The following is a 19209-nucleotide window of genomic DNA, read 5'->3' on the forward strand; positions in this document are numbered from 1 at the left end:
AGAAATTTTTTTATGTTTATATAATTTAACTTTTAATAATGACTATGTTTAACAGCTGGCTCATAAAATCCCTGAAATTTTATTTATTTATTTTAATTTTTTTTAAATTTATCATTATACAATGTAGTTGATTTTTGTGGCCCTTTACCAATTAATTCCTTTTTCCCCCTTCCTCTTCCCTTTCCCACCCCCATCAACATCATATCTGTTCTCTTAACAAGTTCAATGAATTACTGTGATTGTTTATACAAGGAATTTTTTTTTCCCCTAGGATTCTCTTTTTTTCTAGGACCTATGCAAGGAAAATTTAGAAATCAATATATTAATATTTTTCTCTTTGAATTTTTGACAAAAGAGGATGTGTAAATGGTATATGTAAGTAGGACCAAGTATGCTTATGAACTCAGTTAAGAACCAACCTTGCAAAGACAAAGTGTCTTAGAGGACTGCTGTGTCCTCTCCCAACACATTCTTTGTTTCCTCTTCTTTGTAGAGGGCATGCTGGGCTGACAGATCACTGGCGCAAGGAGCCTAATCTTTCCAATGTCCTTCTGGCAAGTAAGCTTGCCCACTGCAGCCAAGAAGACAGTCCCCATAAAAATAAAAATAAGATGGGACTCTGGTCTTCAGTATTGCAGGCAGCTAGGGAGATATGTAAACACGATCTGCTAGTGACAGCTAGGGTACTATTTCAGCCTCATGAATGTTTGTGATATAAAGGCAACGAGCACAGTCTTACTTGAAATATGACCTATTTCAGTTCAGGAAGCATGCTGCTGCAGAGTCAGCGTGAAACAGGCCTTCAGGGGTCTGTTGGTACACAGCCTGCTGGTGGCCCGCATCATGAAGGGTAAGGAATCTAGGTCACAGTTGTCATGAATTAATTTAATTTTCATCCCTGCCTAAAGGGATATAATGAGTATGGAAAGGTAACAGTTACCTGTTCAAAAGAATGGAGTCCGCTCTCTTTTCCTAATCTCACCATATCTTCCAAAATGGCTTTCTTCAGCTCCTGAATCAAACCATAAGAATAAAATTACAACAAGAACACATTTAAAAATGTAGGTAGAAGAAACAACACACTTTGAGTAAAGCACCACTGCCAGTTGTGCCAATATGTGCTTCCCTGCACCCCCATCCCCCAACAGAGACATTGGCTCCCTGGCAGCCTGCCAATCTCCTCTCATCAGGCAAGTGCTGGAAATGGCCAAAGGAGTGACCATGAGCAGGCTAGGGAACCACTCAATTTTTTAAAAACCGGCTTTTGGGTTGGCCTGGTGAGTCCTGCCACACCCAGGTGAGCCCAGAGCTCAGAGAGAGAGGCAGGGTCTATGGCTGTGCTGAGAAGTGGACCCTGTGACTCAAGGGGCTGACACTGCATCAGAGCACGTGGATTTTCCTCCACAGAACCCCACGTGTGCCAGAAGATGGCTTCAGGCAGGTGTGAGTGTCTAATGCTCTAAGCAGGAAGAATTCTGTTACTTTTCCAATTCCATGACTATCTCTCTAAGTCCAGTAAACACAAATCCACTTCACACTTGGAAAGAGAATGATCAGCGAGTCAGAAAGCCTGTGCTCACATCTGGCTCTGCTGTTAACCAGCTGTGTGGCCTTGGGCAAGTCACCTCCCTCCCTGGACTCTCCTCCAAGCTGCAAAACAACAGGGCTGGGTAAGCTTTCTGATGTCTCCTGGCTGTAAAATCCAATAGCTTGTCACACCTTCTAAGAAGAAATATGAGTTTCTTCAATAATACTAAAAGGACAAGTCTCTGGTTTAGGATTCCTACCATGTATAAACTACTTTTAGAAATTACCTACATGTTCAGATTTCACTGGTCTACAGTTTTTCTGTCCTCATTATGTGGAATCATAAAACGTGGCAACATTATAGGAAACAGCCCCAAAATACTGACCTTACTAGTGCAGAGCTCTGCATATGTCCCTTCAATTCCTCTCTTCTGGGCCCAGGAGGGCATGACTTCAGGGTCAGGCACAACAATGCCCACCAAAAAGGCCTGCAATGCCCACCAAAGGAAAACACAGTCACGACAAAACCTTTTAAAGTGATTATTTGTGGTTTAGCATTAAAATTCTCAGACTCTACCCTTTTCTAAAAATAAGTATACACTTGTGAAACATTTGTTCATATGTTATAAAATATTTCCATCAATACATTACACATTCTTGCCTTCCTTTTCTAATATATTCCCCTAACTTTGTAAAAAAAATAATAATAAAAGGATGTTTAAGGACATTAAGAATCAGTAAAGTTAGATTGACATGTACATTTGATTCTCATGCCAATCTTAAATCAGCACATCTTTAGGATGCTAATCAAAAACAACTCTATGATCCAAATTCTATGAACCAAAACACGTTGCCCAGGATTTCCAGACCATTTTGAAATTGTTTCAGCAACATGATTTTCATTCATGGAAAAGGAATTTTCTCTTATGTTTTAAAATGCATAAAAGAATCCTGGTGTCTTATTGGAGATTAATGTTTAATCTGGATTTTTCAGTGGGCCCAGTATGTGTGGGAGGGCTGAAGCACAGGGACCTCACCTTTAAGCTGTCCCCATGGACGTAGATTTGCGCCACAGGCTGGCTCCGGATGTAGATGTTCTCAATCTTCTCAGGTGCAACATATTCTCCCTGAGCAAGTTTAAATATGTGCTTCTTCCGATCAATAATTTTAAGAGTTCCTGCCTGTGGAGTTGGACAAACAGCCTCATAAGAAGATGTCACTCTCAAACCTGAGCCCCTCACTCCAAAAGTGAGCCCTTCACCCCTTCCTTACTCCATTCTGCAGACCCCATCCTACTCTGCTCCTCCATCTGTTGTCTCTGCTCTTATGGAGCTTCTGTGTGGCCAGAGAGAGACACCGTGCACCACAGGCTGGTGACATCCAAGCTCTGCTAGGCCCTGAGCACCCGTGTCCTTTCCCCTCAGCAGTTAACCCTTCCACTCCAGCATGCCCTCCTTCCGCCCCTTTTCACCCCCTCCTCCTCCTCAGAGGCCCACCTACCTTCCACCAGGGCTCCCCTCTCGCCCAGGCCCTTGCTCCAGCTGTCCTTTTTCTCACCAGTATCTTCAGATTGGCTCCCTTAGACAACACTCAGGCCTCTTGCCCCAGTACTGCCCTCACCCACAAAGAGCAGTCTCCCCATATCTCTACATATAGCACAGATCCGGCAGACACTCCAGCAACTGTGACTCCCACCTAACAAGCAAGATGGCACTAGGAGCCCTGGCCCCTCCAGGACCTCTGCAGCAGGCCAGCCACTCCCTTGGGCAGTGAGTGCTGGTGCCACTGGCCTCCAGGACTCCTGCTCACCTCCCTGATTTCCCTCGACCTGTGTGAGTTTCTGAGGTGATGAGGTGGGCCTCTCTCCTTTGGCTCAACCCTTGAATGCTACGCTTTCCTCACCTCCACCAACAGTGCACCTTGAGGTAGCCACCATTGTCTCTTCACTGGCCACTCCCAAATCTGTCTGAGCTCCCAGCCAGACATCTGCACGGACTTCAGACCCAGAACATAACTACCGTCAGAACCAGGCCGATTGTCCTGCAGGAAGCAACACACCCCAGAGGAAGCCCATCACCAGGAGATGGCCTTGCGGTTTGCCTCTCCTGGGATCTCTAGCAGTCAGGCTCATCTGTCCTCACTCATAAATCCCTCTCACATCTGCATCCTCCTCCCATGAAAACCACTTCCTGACTGGACTTCTGCATACCCTCTGTCATCACTCCATCTGTTTGATCCACTAGAGCCAGAGCAATATCTCCAGAAGAGAAAAACAAGCAGGCCCCGTTTTGCTCAAAACCCAGGCTAGCTATCAGGAGCTTTCCCTACAGTAGCTTCTTTGGTCCTCATGGCACTCCATGAGTTAGGTGTTGTCAATTGTTTCACAGATGAGGAAAATGAGGATCAGAAAGGTTAGTTAACTCCTCCAAAGCCACACAGCTAGGAGGTGGGGGAACCAGAATTTGAACCCACATCTTTCTGGATCAGAAGACTATGCCTTTTCCTTGTTCTATCTAATACTATTTCAGAATAGTAATAAAATGTTTCAGTGCAAACATTTCAATAGATGATTTCTATCTAAGTTTCAAGAACAGATCATTCAAACATCACATACTCTTCCAGACAACAGGAAAAACAGGAAAAATAAAACCAAAAAACCACTCACCAACTCATTCAATAAGTTGACACCAAAACCATAACAGTAGTACATAAAAGGAAAGTTACAGATTAATCTCATTTATGAATATAAATGGAAATCCAAACATACTTTTTAGAAAAATAATATTAAAAAGTCACATCATGGTTAAGTTGAATTTATGCCAAGAATGTATGATTTTCTTTACATGGGAAATATAGAAAGAATAAGTATTTCTCTCAATAGCTGCAATAACAATTTTAATTATGTTTCAATAATCATTTTTTTTTTTCGTGACCGGCACTCAGCCAGTGAGTGCACCAGCCATTCCCATATAGGATCCGAACCGCGGCGGGAGCGTCGCTGTGCTCCCAGCGCCGCACTTTCCCGAGTGCGCCACGGGCTCGGCCCTCAAAAATCATTTTTAAGTAATAATAATTTAAACAATTGATTCCCACAGACTGCCTGCCTGCTGTCTTAGGCTTTGTGTTCAAGCGCAACACTAGGTGCTTCGCATGGATTAATTTATTTGCTTCTCATAATACCCTGCATGATGGGTGGTTTCATTCAAATTATAGGACACTAGCAGCAGATCCAGGGTTTTGTGGGGCTTCAAGCTTTTGCAATTTTGAGGGCTTTCTTGAAGAAAAATAATATAAAAGGCGCAGGGCCTTGAAAGGGGCCATGAAGCCTAAGCTTCCCTAGCTGACAGGACAGTCCACCTTCTGCAGGTGTCGAGGGCCCCCTGACCTCTCTGGCCTCTCCCCGCGACACTGTGGGCCTTCAGTTGGAATTGCTTGCCTCACACCTCAGCATGTGCTATTACCCTGCTTTGGATGTCCTTCCCATTCTCTCTTTTCCCCAGGAGACTTGGACCCAGAAGATGGCTGACCTCCTCTGCCTCTCCCCAGATGAGTGTGTCCCCAGCTCTTACCATCACACTGGGAACTATCTGAAGATATATGCCTTCCCTGAGCAGGGTCCCTGGCCCAGGATACACACTGGGGGTACATCCTTGTCTGCCACAGGCATGAGGGTCTCTCAAAGTGAAGCACACAGATCAGAGCAGGGGCAAATTGGCTCACTAGCCACAGGGCCCCTGGAAGGCTTAACATCATTCACATGCCTGATAAACTCAACATCTTCTCAAAATGTCCAACCCAAACCTTAGCAACTTCCCAGAGACACATGAGTGGTTCCTGGTGTGTGTGCGGGGGGAGGCTGCATCAGGCAAGGGTCCCGGTGTCAGTGCAGAGCATTTCCCTGGTCAAAACATTCATCTAAGTGTGCCAGGCATGTGCTAAATGCTTTACAGGTGTAATCTCATTTGCTCCTCTCAACAATAACTGTAGAAGTAAGCTATGTTATTATTCCCATTTTAAAAATGAGAGAATGAGGCAAACTGGTTTTGGCTAAAAGTTGGGGGCCACAGCCAAAGAATGCCATGAGGTCTTGCTCCCTCATTCTGCTTGTGAATCAGTGTGGGGCCCAAGAGAGGGACAAGGCTTTGCTCAAGGTTACAGAGCAATTGCTGACAGAGCCAAAAGAACTCAGGCATCCTCCCACCCGGCTTCAGGCTTTTCTCTCTGCTCACACCACCTCTCAACTGGGGGGCCAGCATCCATGGGCTTGCAGGCCTGCCCTTCTCAGATCTCCCAGAGATGTATACCCCGTGCTCCTCCTCCACCATTGGATCCCACACACAGTCAGATCTTTTTCTGGAAACAGTTAAGGATAAGGAGTTGGTCTCTGAAACCCCAGCTGTACCCTCCTGCACTGGTCCCTCATCACCCTTGTCAGAAGGAGAGGAAAGAGGAAGCTCTGGGGGCCAGGCCAGGGAGAGCCTCCCAATCCCCCAGTGTCCTTAATGACTAACTGTCAGGGAAGATATGGAGAAGACTCCTGCCTCAGTGAACCATATCACATACCCTCCCACCACCAAAATGTCTGGGGCTCCATAGTCCCAACATACTTACCGGCAGCCATTTCCCGATGTCTCCAGTGTGAAGCCAGCCTTCGCAGTCCAGGGCCTCTTTTGTCCTGTCCTGATCTTTCAAGTAGCCTTTGAACACATTTGGTCCTCTCACACATATCTGTGGGGACAAACACTTTTTTCAGCTACAGCATAAGAAATTCAGCCATGGGAGGCTGTCGCCAGGCATATGGAGAATAAGGTACACTATCCATCAAGAAAGTCACCGTGGAAATTAAGGTGATGGAAATAGAGGATAAGGAACAGCCAGCCACCTGGTGTCTGAACTGTCTCCTGCTTTCTCTCAAGCAGCATCCTCCCCACCTTTCCTCCCTGTCCTGGCCACCACAGGCCTCTGCCATCTCTTCTCCCTCAGGATCCTCCTGGCCTTGGCCACATGCTGCTTTGTGACGCTCTGTTTGGCCTCATCACAGATATTGATGGCTGGCTGATTCTACCAGCGATGCTTGGGTTCTCTGCTTCATTACCAGGCAGTCAGCTTTCCCACCCACTCCCATGGAATGAACTAGTACAGGCCAGCTCTATCCACCCCATCTAGCCTATGTGTCCACGGTTATGTTTCTGCTGGGACAGATTACACAGCAGCAGGCCATGACACCGTTAGGGAAAAAAATTGATGTTTAAAAAAGTTTGGGAATTCCAACTCTTGATTTAGGTCAGCTCAGTCCCAGCACTGGGGGTTGGCGGCCTCATAAACAGGAGAGGAGATGCTGAATTCAGTTGAGTCAAATTAATCAGTAATTTTAAATGACATTATATACAAAGTGGAAGGAAAATAATTCCATTCCCACTGTTTTTGTTTGTTTGTTCATTTGTTTTTACTCACTACATGTAGCATCCACAGTCATGAATGATCAGATCCTTAAGTTTACCTCTCCCTCTCCTTTGCAAGTCCAATAGTTCAGTTCCTCGACATCAACGAGCTTGATGTGATTGCAGGGCAGAGGTGCCCCTACGTGCCCTAAAACACAGGAGCAAGGTGGCATTTGTCAGTGTTCATATCAGTTTCAGCACTGAAGATACTCCATGCCCCATAAAACCCTCAAGGGGTCAAAGTGGGGAATTATGGATGGAAAGTGTACACCTTTAGAAGAGCGTTTGTCACAGGCATGTATGATTGATTCTGGAGAAAGCAAAGGCCTCTGCCTGGGCCTTTGTTTTGCACGTGATTCTTAAAGAGCGAGTCAGGCACACCTGGCCCAGCAATAATCTGCAACAGAGCCCACATTAACACATTTTCTTCATTGTCAGATCACATGTCTTGGTTTTGGGATCATAAAATATTGCCATTATTACTTTTCCTCTAGTCACCAGACTGTTGATTAATGTGTGTAGGAATCATCTAGAAATCTTGTTAAACAGTAGATTATGATTAAGTATGTCTGATATGAGGTCTGAGATTCTACGTTTAAAAAAAATGTATCAATTTACAATGTAGTTGATTTTCCTGTCCCTTACCAATTCCTCTTTCCCTCCTCCCTCTCCCTGCTCCCCCCATCAACATCCTATCCATTCACTTGTCTTAACAAGTTCAAGGAATTGTTGTGATTGTTGTGTCTTCTTCCCTCACCCCCGTCCATTTGTTTGTTTATTTTTAGCTCTCCCACAAATAAGTGAGAACATGTGGTATTCCTCTTTCTGTGCCTGGCTTATTTCACTTAAAATAATTTTCTCTAAGTTCATCCATGTTGCTGTGAATGGCAGTATTTCATTCTTTTTTAGAGCAGAGTAGTATTGAACTGTGTAGATATACCACAGTTTCCGTATCCACTCATCTGATGATGGGCATTTGGGCTGGTTCCAGCTCTTGGCTATTGTAAGGAATGCTGCAATAGACATTGGAGTACAGGTAAGCCTTCAACTTGATGATTTCCATTCCTCTGGGTATATTCCCAGCAGTGGGATAGCTGGGTCATATGGTAGATCTATATGTAATTGTTTGAGGAACCTCCATACCATTTTCCATAAAGGCTGCACCACTTTGCAGTCTCACCAAAAGTGTAGGAGTGTTCCTTTTTCTCCACAACCTCATCAGCATTTATCATTCTCAGTCTTTTGGATATTAGCCATCCCAACTGGAGTGAGATGGTGCTGAGATTCTACATTTTTTACAGGCGCCAAGGTGATGTTGATGCTGCTTGTCTACACACTACAGTTTTAGTAACAAAAGAATAGAAAACTGGGATAAGGTAATTCACTCTTGAAAAAAAAAAACTTCATCTTTTCTTGGTCTTATATAGTCTAACCACAAAATTATAATTAAGTCATTTTCTAGTTATTGTTTCTGGTTGTTAATCACTCACTGGCAGGTTAGAGGGTTTTAAAGCAGGTGCTGGCCAAGGTCCTGAAGGAAAAGTGAGCCATGTCTATGAAAAATTGGGCTGTGACACTGGTTTCTCTTTTAAAAGAAAGGCTGCCAAACTTTTTACAATACTGTACAAAAATATCTATCCTCTCATATCCAATAGCTTTGCAAGTTTTTATGGTAAGGATGAATAAAAAAGGCAAATGCCAACAGTTTTACATAGTAAAATATAGAGGATGACATAAGAGAGAAGAGTACCCATAAAGAAGAGGATACATGAGGGTGATCGGTCAAAATGATGGCAGCAATAAGAAAAAAACTAGTGAGCCAGGACCTCCAAAGATGGTTCCTATAGGAGATTTGCCAGTGGCAGAGTGGTCAAAGAACTTATATACAAAATAGGCTTTATTCAGCTAAAAAGATAGAGCTCAGAAAAAAAATGCTTCTATAGTTAGCTCGGCTAAATATGATTTCAAATTGAAATTCACCTATCATGTTTCTGCTGACTATCTCAAGGTATTTGAAAAACAGTATTACGTTAATGAGCACATTTGTTTTGCATACATATTATCCCAAGTTTTCCAGTTTTTAGCTGAGCAAATTTAAACACAGAATGGAGCCCTAGGCTCACAGAAGAAGTCAGTATCCTGAAGGATTCTTTTGCTGAGTGGTTTTCAGATTCTTCCAGTATCTGCTGTAAATCAATCCACAGGCCACCTACTACAGACCTGCTTCCTCCATGAAAGATAAATCTCTTCAGAATGAGGGTGTGGAGGGCAGCTGCTCCTTTCTAAGGTTGTTGCTGCCTTCTGGACATTAATATTACAGGAGACCATAGTTGCCAAAAGGCCTCTAAGATGACCCTTTAAGAAACAGTACTGTGGCCACTATGAACCTGCCTCTCCTTGACAGGTCATATCCAATTCATAGCCTGTTTCCTTCTTTGTAGAACAACTGTAAGCAAGGCTGTGTGGTATCTAGAATCTATAAAATCCAATATACTATTGTAAGTATTTTTTCACCTGGAGTTGTATCTTGCGATCTATTACTTCTTTTTTACATAAACTTCTATTTATCTATAAAAGAAATAGGAAAGTACAAAAAAATAGAAAAATAAAAAAATATGTAACAGAGAAAACAACAGATCCATAGCGATACAACCTAATCGTAACCACCAGTAATGTTTTTCTTCTGTTTCTTTTGCTTTTTTCCTAAGTGCTCATGCAAATTTACTTTCCAAGAGAGAGTTTTAGAGTCTTCTGCTTTAACTCAACAGTGGCCTGCGAACCATTCCCACATCTCTAGCCCATCCTACCTGAGGTCCAGTCCCCAGGCGTGGTGAAGGTACATCCAGCCGTGCACTCAGTTTGGCCGTAACCTTCATAAACCTTTAAACAAAACATGGAAACCACACTGTGAACACACACCCTCCCAGAGTTGACTTTTCAGCCAGCTAACCTCTCATTGAGCTTCTGGCTGCTCCAGGCTGAGGATAGTGGGAGGGGTGATGCTCTGGAGGCCACATTTGCTTAGAAGTGCTGTTTTTACCACAGACGCTTAGTAGATAAGGTTATAGGGTTTGGGGTAAAGATTTCTGACCTATTTTCAACCATGGGATCTAATTTTCATTTGGATAAAAAAGATAAACATTTTTAAATCCACTATAGGAGCTGGCAGTTGGCTCACTTGGGAGAGAGTGGTGCTGGTGACACCAAGGTCAAGGGTTCAGGTTTCCATACTGGCCAGCCACTAAAAAAAATTTTTTTAAATCCACTATATGTTTTATTTTCACTCTGTAAAATATTCCCCTTCAGAGCCTCACTTGTTTGCATGAATACACCATGTGGGAGAGTTTGCCTTTATAAGTGGTCAGGCCACATTAGTGTGGAATAAGAGGACAGCATAAGAAGCTCACGGCTTCTAAGGTGTAAAAATTTAAGCACACACAATTATAAAACATATGTATCTACTTTTCTTAAAACCTGTTGGCCACAATCATGTTACAATACCCTGCATATGGAAGAACTTAATAAATATTAATTGAATAAATAAAGGGATGAATTTTTTTAGAGATGACAAAACCTATTGAATCAAATAACAACATACAAATGGGCTTTCATCTCCTCCTTTGTGCTCTTTTTTCTGGGTTGGGAGATATTTGGCAGGCTGGAGAATACAGAGACAGAGTACAAGTGTGGTACATGTTCTCCAGCACATTGATGATCCTTATAAAATTTATATGATCCCTTTACCCTTTGCTAAAACCCCCCAAGGCTCAGGTAAAGGGATTTCCCAGAGTGAATATACCTGGGCTTTCCAGAATATGGCAAGGCCATCCCAGCTTCCACTGGTTCTGGGCTTTTTTCATCCTGGGAAGAGGGAGCTTTTACCCCATAAAAATCTTGTCCCTGGATATTTCTCAGTACAGTAGAGGTTATATAATTTTCCTGCCTTAACACACATACCACTGCCCCAGGGAAGGCCACACAATGACAATACCTGGCACCCAAGAGCTGCCCGGAGGAATCCCAGGACTGTGGGTGATGCAGGGGCAGCTCCAGTAACAATCATCCGTACACACCCTCCAAGACTGGCCTGCAGGAAGAGAGAAGAGCCTGCCAACGTTTCTAATGCCTGAGATGGCATCCAGCCCATCTGGGTCTCATCCAAAGTCAACATTCAACAATTGGACCCTACCTGGACACTAGGGTTGGGATCAGAGAGAAGGCCTGAGGCTGTACAACACATGAGCTGAGGAAGTCCCTTCCCCTTCCAAATAATAAACCTAATTAGCTCTGCAGCTCAACCCACAATATGACGACATCTTTCATGCTTTTTGAGATAAGCGCCGTAAGTCTGTGTGGCATTCTATAATATTAGTTCTCCCTTCCTTAAAATACACAGCTGCTCCCTCACTCTCTCATCATTCTCACTGATCCAAAGCAATTACTTAGGACAATTTCTTTCAACTTCCATTTTAATGGCACTTCCTTTTTTCATGTATAAATCAATGCCATGCTTTATCTATTATGCACTGCAGAGGACAAAGAACACTTGAAACACTTTGTTTCTGTAAGTTGGGCCAAGAGTTTAAACATTAATTTTCATCGTTAAAAATAGAGCAGCAAGAAAAAAATATTAGCGATATTAATTAGCTACAGATTCCTTGGGTAACACAGAGCTTGAAAACTTTAGTGGAGATACAGAAATGAGTGATTCATGATTGGCCTGATTTGGGAGAGGTTACAGGGACAGGACACAAAAAAGGAAAAGAAGATTCTTTGCCATCAGTTAGAATCTCATGCTGCTAGAAAGCCATCATGGCCAGGATTACAGGAAGGGGCAAGGGAACCTTCAGGTGCCAGGAGCTCCTGGGTGGAGCACTGATCTGACCACCCAAGGGCCTGTGGAGGTCACTTTCCAAACGTCCTTCTCACTGGTTGCCTTTTGGCAAATATCTCCAAAGATAAAAATGACTATTTTAAAATTTCAATTGTAGCTTAAGCTTTGATTACACAAGCAAATGAGTTATTATTTCACAAGACTATAGGCCACTGGGATGAACCTCTGTAATTCTCCTATAAGGTCACCCACTGGATACTTAGGTGTCACTCTATAATCACTTGTTCATTTTCTTACCTGAATTTTATTAAAGAAGAGTTCATCCCAGATACTATCATTCCTGATAATTCCACTCCGGACCTCAGCCTGCTTACGTTTTGCTGCAAACTCCAGGAGCCAGCGCTTTAATGGTGTATCTGCATGGCTGAAGATCTGCAGCACACAAGTTGAAACAGCTGTTGGGGCCTGAATGTCTCACCTCTAGACTTACCCCTCAGGCGAAGGGCCCAGCCTGGCCAGCAGAGAAGCCACGCTCCATTTCACCCCTGCAGGAAGTCTTTGAATGTGTGACAGTGACCTGAAGATTAACATTGCCAAGGTCCCGGAACATTGTGGAGATTGAAGTTCCTGAAAAAAATCTCCCTATGCGGGTTTTGGAGACTCCAGATCCTGTCCTTACAAGCAGCTACGCAGCCCCTCAGCCTGGCCAGAGACTCCCTGAAGGACTCACCTTGTCGTACATTCGGTTCAGCAGTCGTGGGACCACAGGGAAGATGGTGGGGCATAGAGCCTTCATGTCATCCGAGAGGAGGCGGATGTCTCCCTGGAAGAAGCCAACACGCCCTCCATGGCAATAGACGACAGACTGGAAGGACAGGAAGGGAAGAGTCCCTTAGGGTGGTCACTCCTGGCTGCAATCCAGAGCTGCCCAAAGTTCTGTCCTACATGGAGGGCACCCATGACTCCCTGACCCAGCTCTGGCTGCTGTAATGAGACACTAAGAATGTTATCTGAGGTGACCTCCCTCCCCTTTCTCGCTAAGTCCCACTCAGGCACAGGGAGAAGTGGGAGATGTTGTGGAACCCTGAACCTTTGGGAGATGCCAAAGCAGCCATCCTCACTGGTGCCTGCCCCTCACACCCACTCCCAAACCCTGGACGTGGGCCTCCCAGGTCTCTGAGATGTATTACACCCTAGTAACGGCTCTGCTCCAGGTCTTAGAGAGTCTGTGGCTTTCCCCAGGTATATCTCGGCAACTCTGGACAGATAGGCAGTCCCCATGATTCCTGGAGATGCTGTTGAAGATGGCCATGGGTGCTGTTCAGTGGGAGGCCAAGGGGGAGCCTGTCTGGTTTCTAATGGGACTAGGAGTACACCAGGGGTCTTATATGTGCTCCTTTCTTTAATGCTCAGAGTGACTCTATAAGGGAGGTATCGTTCCTAATCCCCATTTTACGGGTGAGGAATGCAAAGCTGAGATAGGTAAAGTGACTTGCCCAGGGTCACAAAACTAGTCAACAGTAATTGCTGGCATTCTAATCCAGGTCTAGAGAGGTGGAAAGCATGCCCCATCATACCAGATCACCCCCAAGGCAAAAGCTTAGAAGACACAGTTTATTCACAGACTGGTTCCTTGGGTGACACACACACGGAGAATTCTTTGTGCCCCAAAACACATATGGATTCTTCCCTTCACTCCCTCTGTACCCCCAACAAGGCCTGTGTCAGGGCCAATTTAACACCTATCCCCATCTACAACCTGAGGAGCAATGACAGTTTGATTCTCCAGTTTTACTGTTTGGTTTTCTTTTTCAGGAGTTTGTGAGCTGTGAAAGTCACGGAACATAAGAGTTTGGGCCACAAATCGAGCTGTACTGCACAGAGCTTGAACGGTAAATCACTTCTGCAAAGTTGCAATGCTCTCTGAGCAGATGCCATCAGCTGGGGTCTCTCTCAGCTGAAGTGTGTCCATGGGTAAGACAGGGCAGGCCGGGGGTCTTCCCTGGAGCAATGCTCCCAGGAAGGACAGGTGAGGTGGCCAAGGTCCTCTGACCCTCCCTGACCCCTGTGGTACCTTCTGAGGACAGGGCAGTTTGGTCCTACTTCATGCCACCAGTGACAAGTGACACTCTGCTAGGCTTATGGGTTCTAGGCACAAATTGTGCCTCCCTGATGCCAGGGCCTTACCTGCACCATTCGCTCAAACATGTGTGCTAAAGGCAAATAGGAAATGTGCACATCCGCACAAGTGGGAGCCCACTGACTCTGTAAGAAAACAGAAGGAGCCCAGGCAAGGCCCGGTCAGTCAGGTAGGCGTCTTACCTGGATCACTCTCTCAAACATGTGAGCCAGAGGCAGGAAGGAGATGAGCACATCGTCCTGTCTCGGAAAGATCACTTTCTGCAGGCGACGGGCATGGGAGACAGAAAGGAAAGAAACACTGACAGGAAGACGACAAGAGAGTCATAAAACAATAAAGAGAAAATGGTCCTGGAGGGGCAAACAGGAAGAGCGGGGAGGGGATCGGAGGGGTGAGGACAGAGAGAGAGAGGTGAGATGAGAGAGAAAAAATGAGAGAGAGAGAGAGAGAGGAAGGGAAAGAGAGGGAGGGAGGAAAGATGCAGAAAGAAAAAAGAGAGTGACAGAGAGACAGGGCAGCATAGGAAGCGGAGTGTTAGGTCGCAGCGCCAGTGGGCCTAGGTTATCTGCAGAAGCAAAGAGCCAAATGAAGCACACATAAACCAGCAGAGCCGGGCTCCGCAGGGAAGTCTCCTCTCAGGAGGGCCTGCAGCTCACTTGCAGTCAGTTGGCACCAGCCTGGCTCTCCCCTCTTCCTCCCCACAACTGCAGGATCTGCCCAGTCCCATTTCCCCAGTCTCCCTGGACCATCTGGGCAGGGATTCAGAGGGTTTGGATTGTCAGCACTTTTCTAGTCCTTCTCCCAAAGAACTACTACACCACTATGGCTGGGGTACGAGCCCTGAAGGTCGCTGAACTTGGTCTCACAAGCCATGGCCTGGAATCAGGGCCTTAAAGGGGAAAGCTGAGAGGGAGCCCTGCTCACCCCACCAGCACAGGTAGGGCCCCAGCCCAGGTCTCACAGATGGGACTGACCCTAGGGACAGGGGCTGCCCCAGCCAGGTGGGCGGAACCTTGCACAAGGCCTGGACTCAGGAGTGGGTCCATGCCTTCAGGAACTCTCCTTTGCTGAACTTCCTGCTGTGTGCCCATTTGCAGAGGCCTTCACTCTCCAGGGCTGGCTTTTGGGCCAGTTTGGACAAACCCAGGGAACCTGGCTCATGGCTCCTAACCTGGGCTCAGCTACCAACAGTCCCTCACAATTTTCTACCAAAATATACAACTGCTTGGGGCATATACTCCATAACGTCAGCTAGCATGAATGTGGAGAGTGGTTTTCTCCACAGTGGAGGCAAAGCTTAACTTGTATGAAAAGGTACACTCCTTTCTCCTGAAGAAAAGTAGGACATACTCACCACTTGTGGGAAAGGTCCTCCTGGCTTCGCCGGTTATAAAATGTTAACATGCTTTTGTCAGGCCAAGATATCAAACTTTTTTGATTTTAGATTTACCTTTAAATAGAGCCTTATAAATTAGCGGTTGCTGTTGTTTCTCAGACTCTAGTAGTCCTTCGATACAAAATGACTGAATTAAACCCTGACCTATTGAAAAACAAGTTATTAAGGATTACTCTCTAAATGGTCTTGCACAAAACTACAAGTATCTCAATTTTTGAAGTTAAAAATGAAAAATAGGTTTACATGTTTTTCTTTCTGGGATCTTAGCCCTCTTAGAAATCAACTGAATATTTATCAGATATGGATTATTTCAGTGTTTGGAAAACCTCTAAGGCTTGAGGTTGTCCTCAAGAGACACCTACATTAGTAAGTCTACTTTATTCACCTCTGTCACTTTTAGAAAGCCTGAGAAATCAGCCACCACGTTCCCATGGGTGAGCATGGCACCTTTGGGGTTCCCTGTAAAAAGAAAGCAAGAACGCAAATTAGTTGGAAGCTCTAGTGCCGCTCCTTGAGAACGGTGCCCAGGCCAGCAGTCCCAGATTCCCAGGCTGTCCACCCAAACCTCAGGCCTTCATCCTTAGCCACCGTCAGAGTTCTAGGCAGATGAATGCTACTTTGGTGACCTCCGTGCTGTAGACACTCGAAGCCCACTACAAGGCTCCCACCAGCTTGGGACCAGAAGGCAGGTGACATAGCTGTACAGGTGAGGTGCCTCAAGGCCTGATGGGTCTACTACTGTGGCCTGTGCCTTACCTTCTCCCGCTTCCCTCAGGGAGCACAGACTCCCAGTCCCCAGTCCCCTCACCTAAACCCTATGCTCTATGCTGCTCTCTGGGCCTGAGCAGGGCTGGTCTTCTGAGTCCAACAGCCAACTCTGCTGGCAGAGGACTTCTCTTCTGCATCCAGCACCTGAAAAGGACCCAGGCTCAGGCCAGGCTGGAGGTCCAGAGGGCTGGGGTAGCCCCTCCTGCCTACTCATAAGCAGAGATGGGACATAGATGCTCTTGCTTTGTCTTGACATGACCTTTCACTACTGCTCATGAGGCCTGGTCTTCATGGCCCTTGAGGGCTGCTAGGATGACTCAAAGGACAGAGGCAGGTGGGGGTTCAGGACACAGCAGCCTGGGGAGGGAGGCCAGCTTGGCCATCATTTCACATCAGGGTAGACACAACCCTGATGTTGCCACTGCACAGATCTCACAGATTGAGCCAAATCCTAGCCTTGCCACTCACTATCAGCATAACACTGGCAAGCCACTTCTCCTCTCTGTTTCCTTACCTGTGAAATAATGTCCACTTCATAGAGCTGCTATAAGGACTAAGGACATAATTTATGTACTAAACATGTTAAATTAGATGTTTCCACTGAGGCAGCAGATACAATAGCTGCAAAACTTTATGTGAGGGTCCAGATCATGTGCAGAATTTACTCAGGAAGTAGCAAATAAACCAATATGTTAACTTTGCAACCCTCATCCAGAAGGACGTAATAAAAGGGCTAAGTAGACACTAAGAGAGTATTGTGCTAAATGCCACTGAGTTGCTCATTTTAAAATGGTTAATGTTATGCTATATGAATTTTGCCACAATAAAAAAAGAGAGACTATTTGTGAGGAGGATTTTTAAAAAATTTATCAATATATAATGTAGTTGATTTTCATGTCCCTTTACCAATTCCTGTGAAGAGGATTTCATCGGAAAGAGCTACACTGAGTTTTGTAGCCTATCAAAAGGGTGGGAATGAAGGGTCCTCTTTCCCAGCCCTAACCTGAAACCCAAGCTCACTCAGATCCTAATGGGATCAGTTAAAGAGTCTGAATGTGTTCCCTGTAGCTGTAGACCCAGTGAGAAAGTTGAAGAAGCCTGTGTTTTCAAAAAAACAATTAATCCCAAGGAATGGATATGGAGTCTGCAGAAGAAACATTGGTCTGAGGGGGAAGTGGTGGCAATGGTAGGTTAAAAGGAATCTTATCCACAAGGCCAGTTTGCCAGGGCAAAAGCCACCCCACACCCCTGTAATCCCCAATCAGGGCAGACAATAAAGTATACACCGGAGACAGAAGGTGAAGTAGAGTAGGGAGCAGAGAACCCAAGAGAGGCACTACCTACATTGAGGAAAATCAGGAAAGCGTCCATCAAACAAAGGGCAAGTTGTAAATGTTTGCCCCAAACCAACCCCCAACTTTTGTATCCCCCTTATTCTCCCTCCCCACTTCAGACCTGCTGGGAGAGGGCAGAGACCTCCATTAGTAAGCTGGGGAAGGAGAAACAGCAGAGAGGAAAAGAGGAAAGGAGGACCATGCCCCTCCTGCTGAACCTGCAGTCAGCCCTCACTGGGGAGGGAAGTCTCAATGAAGCGTCTCAATCCCTGTTTTAGACCGACACTCGTAAATTGGAATTAAGACTGTTCATGACTTGCAATGGCCATGGGACTCTTTATTACCTGAGAGTGATCAGTAAAGGCATGAGGTGCCCAAGTTTTTATCCAGGAGCAGAAACAGAATTATACCCACTGAGCAAGTTTAAAAGGACAGATGGAGACAAAAATAAAGTTGGTCTCCTAATTATACCCTATGAGACCTGCTTGCTCAACTTACTGGTGGCCCATTTGGCAGAGACAAGAGCATCAGTCATGACCCTATCTTTGAATTCAAGAGACATCCCTCTGACCAAGAGATGTGTTAGGCAGGATTTAAACCTGTGCCCTGGCACTTTCACCCATACTATAAATCATAGAGGTGATTCTGGGGACACAGAAAGTTACATGATTGTAAAAGTTACAGTGTCCTAACAGATAGTTGTTCAGATAGCTTCCTTTTGAAAAGAAAAAGAGCTATGGGATCTGTTTTACCTCTGCCTGTCCTTTCATCCCAGCATCTTTCCTCAAACCCAGGCCAATATTAAGAAATTTCCCTGAATTGTCTCATACAAATCCCAGAGACCCTGGGCCCACAAAGAATTCTGAGTGTCACCTGGTACTCTTCACCCATGGAGTCTCAGGTTCTGGAATTTTCTAAGGAACATCCCCCAAATGCTAGGTATGAAATCAGAACTGTCACAAAATAGAGTCCTATGCTACAGAGTTTTAGGTCTATGAGATGGCCTGACTTGCTCATGCCTGATATAATCTCAGGATGGATGATTTGAGCATCTCAAGAGAAAGCTGTCTTGATTGATGAGAAATTTCTAAAGCCTCTGTTCAGTTCAGGCCAAAACACATACAACCATAGTAGTTACTCAATTCTGCTTAGTTAGACGAGTCCTTTTCTTCTCCAACATGATGAGAAAAGCTCACAACTTTTAGAAACAAATGTCCTCTTGTGGATATGAATGTAATTTTATAAACTTCTAATGACTTATAGAATTTTTAAATAGTCCCAGAAATGTTCAAATTATTTCCTTGAGTCACCTCTAGATGTGGTCCCAAAGCATGAAGAAGAAGTAAGTGTTGGCAACAAATCCTGGAAGACTGCAAGATACAGTTGGGAAGTGCAAGATGAACCTTTAGAAAGGCTCTGCTTGCTTCTCTGATTCAGGGCAAATATACACCTCTGGCAGCATTTCTTGTAAACATGATACAGAAAGTTTTCCAAGTTGCTCAGATGGAGTAACAGCCTAAGCCTTCCTAAACATACCCATGTGCAATCAAGTTTGTGAATTGAATTGCAGAATTTCCTCTGGTTCTCTCCTTTTCTGGTGCAAAGTCAGTGAGAGGCGCTGCCACCCAGGCTCCGGGTGTCTTATTGTCCATTTCCCACCTTCTACTCATCCTTGCATTTAAATTGCTCCCTAGCCACTGAAGAAAAACTCTCCTAGTTTCAGATTTTGCAAATGGCGTTTTGGCTTTAGCCGGTGTTCCTGGGCAGGC

The 19209-nt window shown here is 45.1% G+C and overlaps 1 protein-coding gene across 2 annotated transcripts in view; it reads right to left on the bottom strand.

Moving 5' to 3' along the window:
* ACSL6 (acyl-CoA synthetase long chain family member 6) overlaps positions 1 to 19209 on the bottom strand; it is a 57594-nt gene that overhangs the window by 7587 nt on the left and 30798 nt on the right. For both annotated transcript variants that reach the window (XM_063084185.1, XM_063084191.1), the window contains exons 10-20: positions 15724 to 15797; positions 14125 to 14202; positions 12533 to 12667; positions 12100 to 12234; positions 10960 to 11055; positions 9776 to 9848; positions 7028 to 7116; positions 6139 to 6255; positions 2565 to 2708; positions 1914 to 2015; positions 941 to 1012 (exon numbers count right to left, since the gene is read on the bottom strand). In XM_063084185.1, coding sequence (XP_062940255.1) covers positions 941 to 1012; positions 1914 to 2015; positions 2565 to 2708; positions 6139 to 6255; positions 7028 to 7116; positions 9776 to 9848; positions 10960 to 11055; positions 12100 to 12234; positions 12533 to 12667; positions 14125 to 14202; positions 15724 to 15797 — 1115 coding nt within the window. The remainder of the gene's footprint in view (positions 1 to 940; positions 1013 to 1913; positions 2016 to 2564; positions 2709 to 6138; positions 6256 to 7027; positions 7117 to 9775; positions 9849 to 10959; positions 11056 to 12099; positions 12235 to 12532; positions 12668 to 14124; positions 14203 to 15723; positions 15798 to 19209) is intronic.

Source organism: Cynocephalus volans, chromosome 2, assembly GCF_027409185.1.
Source record: "Cynocephalus volans isolate mCynVol1 chromosome 2, mCynVol1.pri, whole genome shotgun sequence".
NCBI lineage: Eukaryota > Metazoa > Chordata > Mammalia > Dermoptera > Cynocephalidae > Cynocephalus > Cynocephalus volans.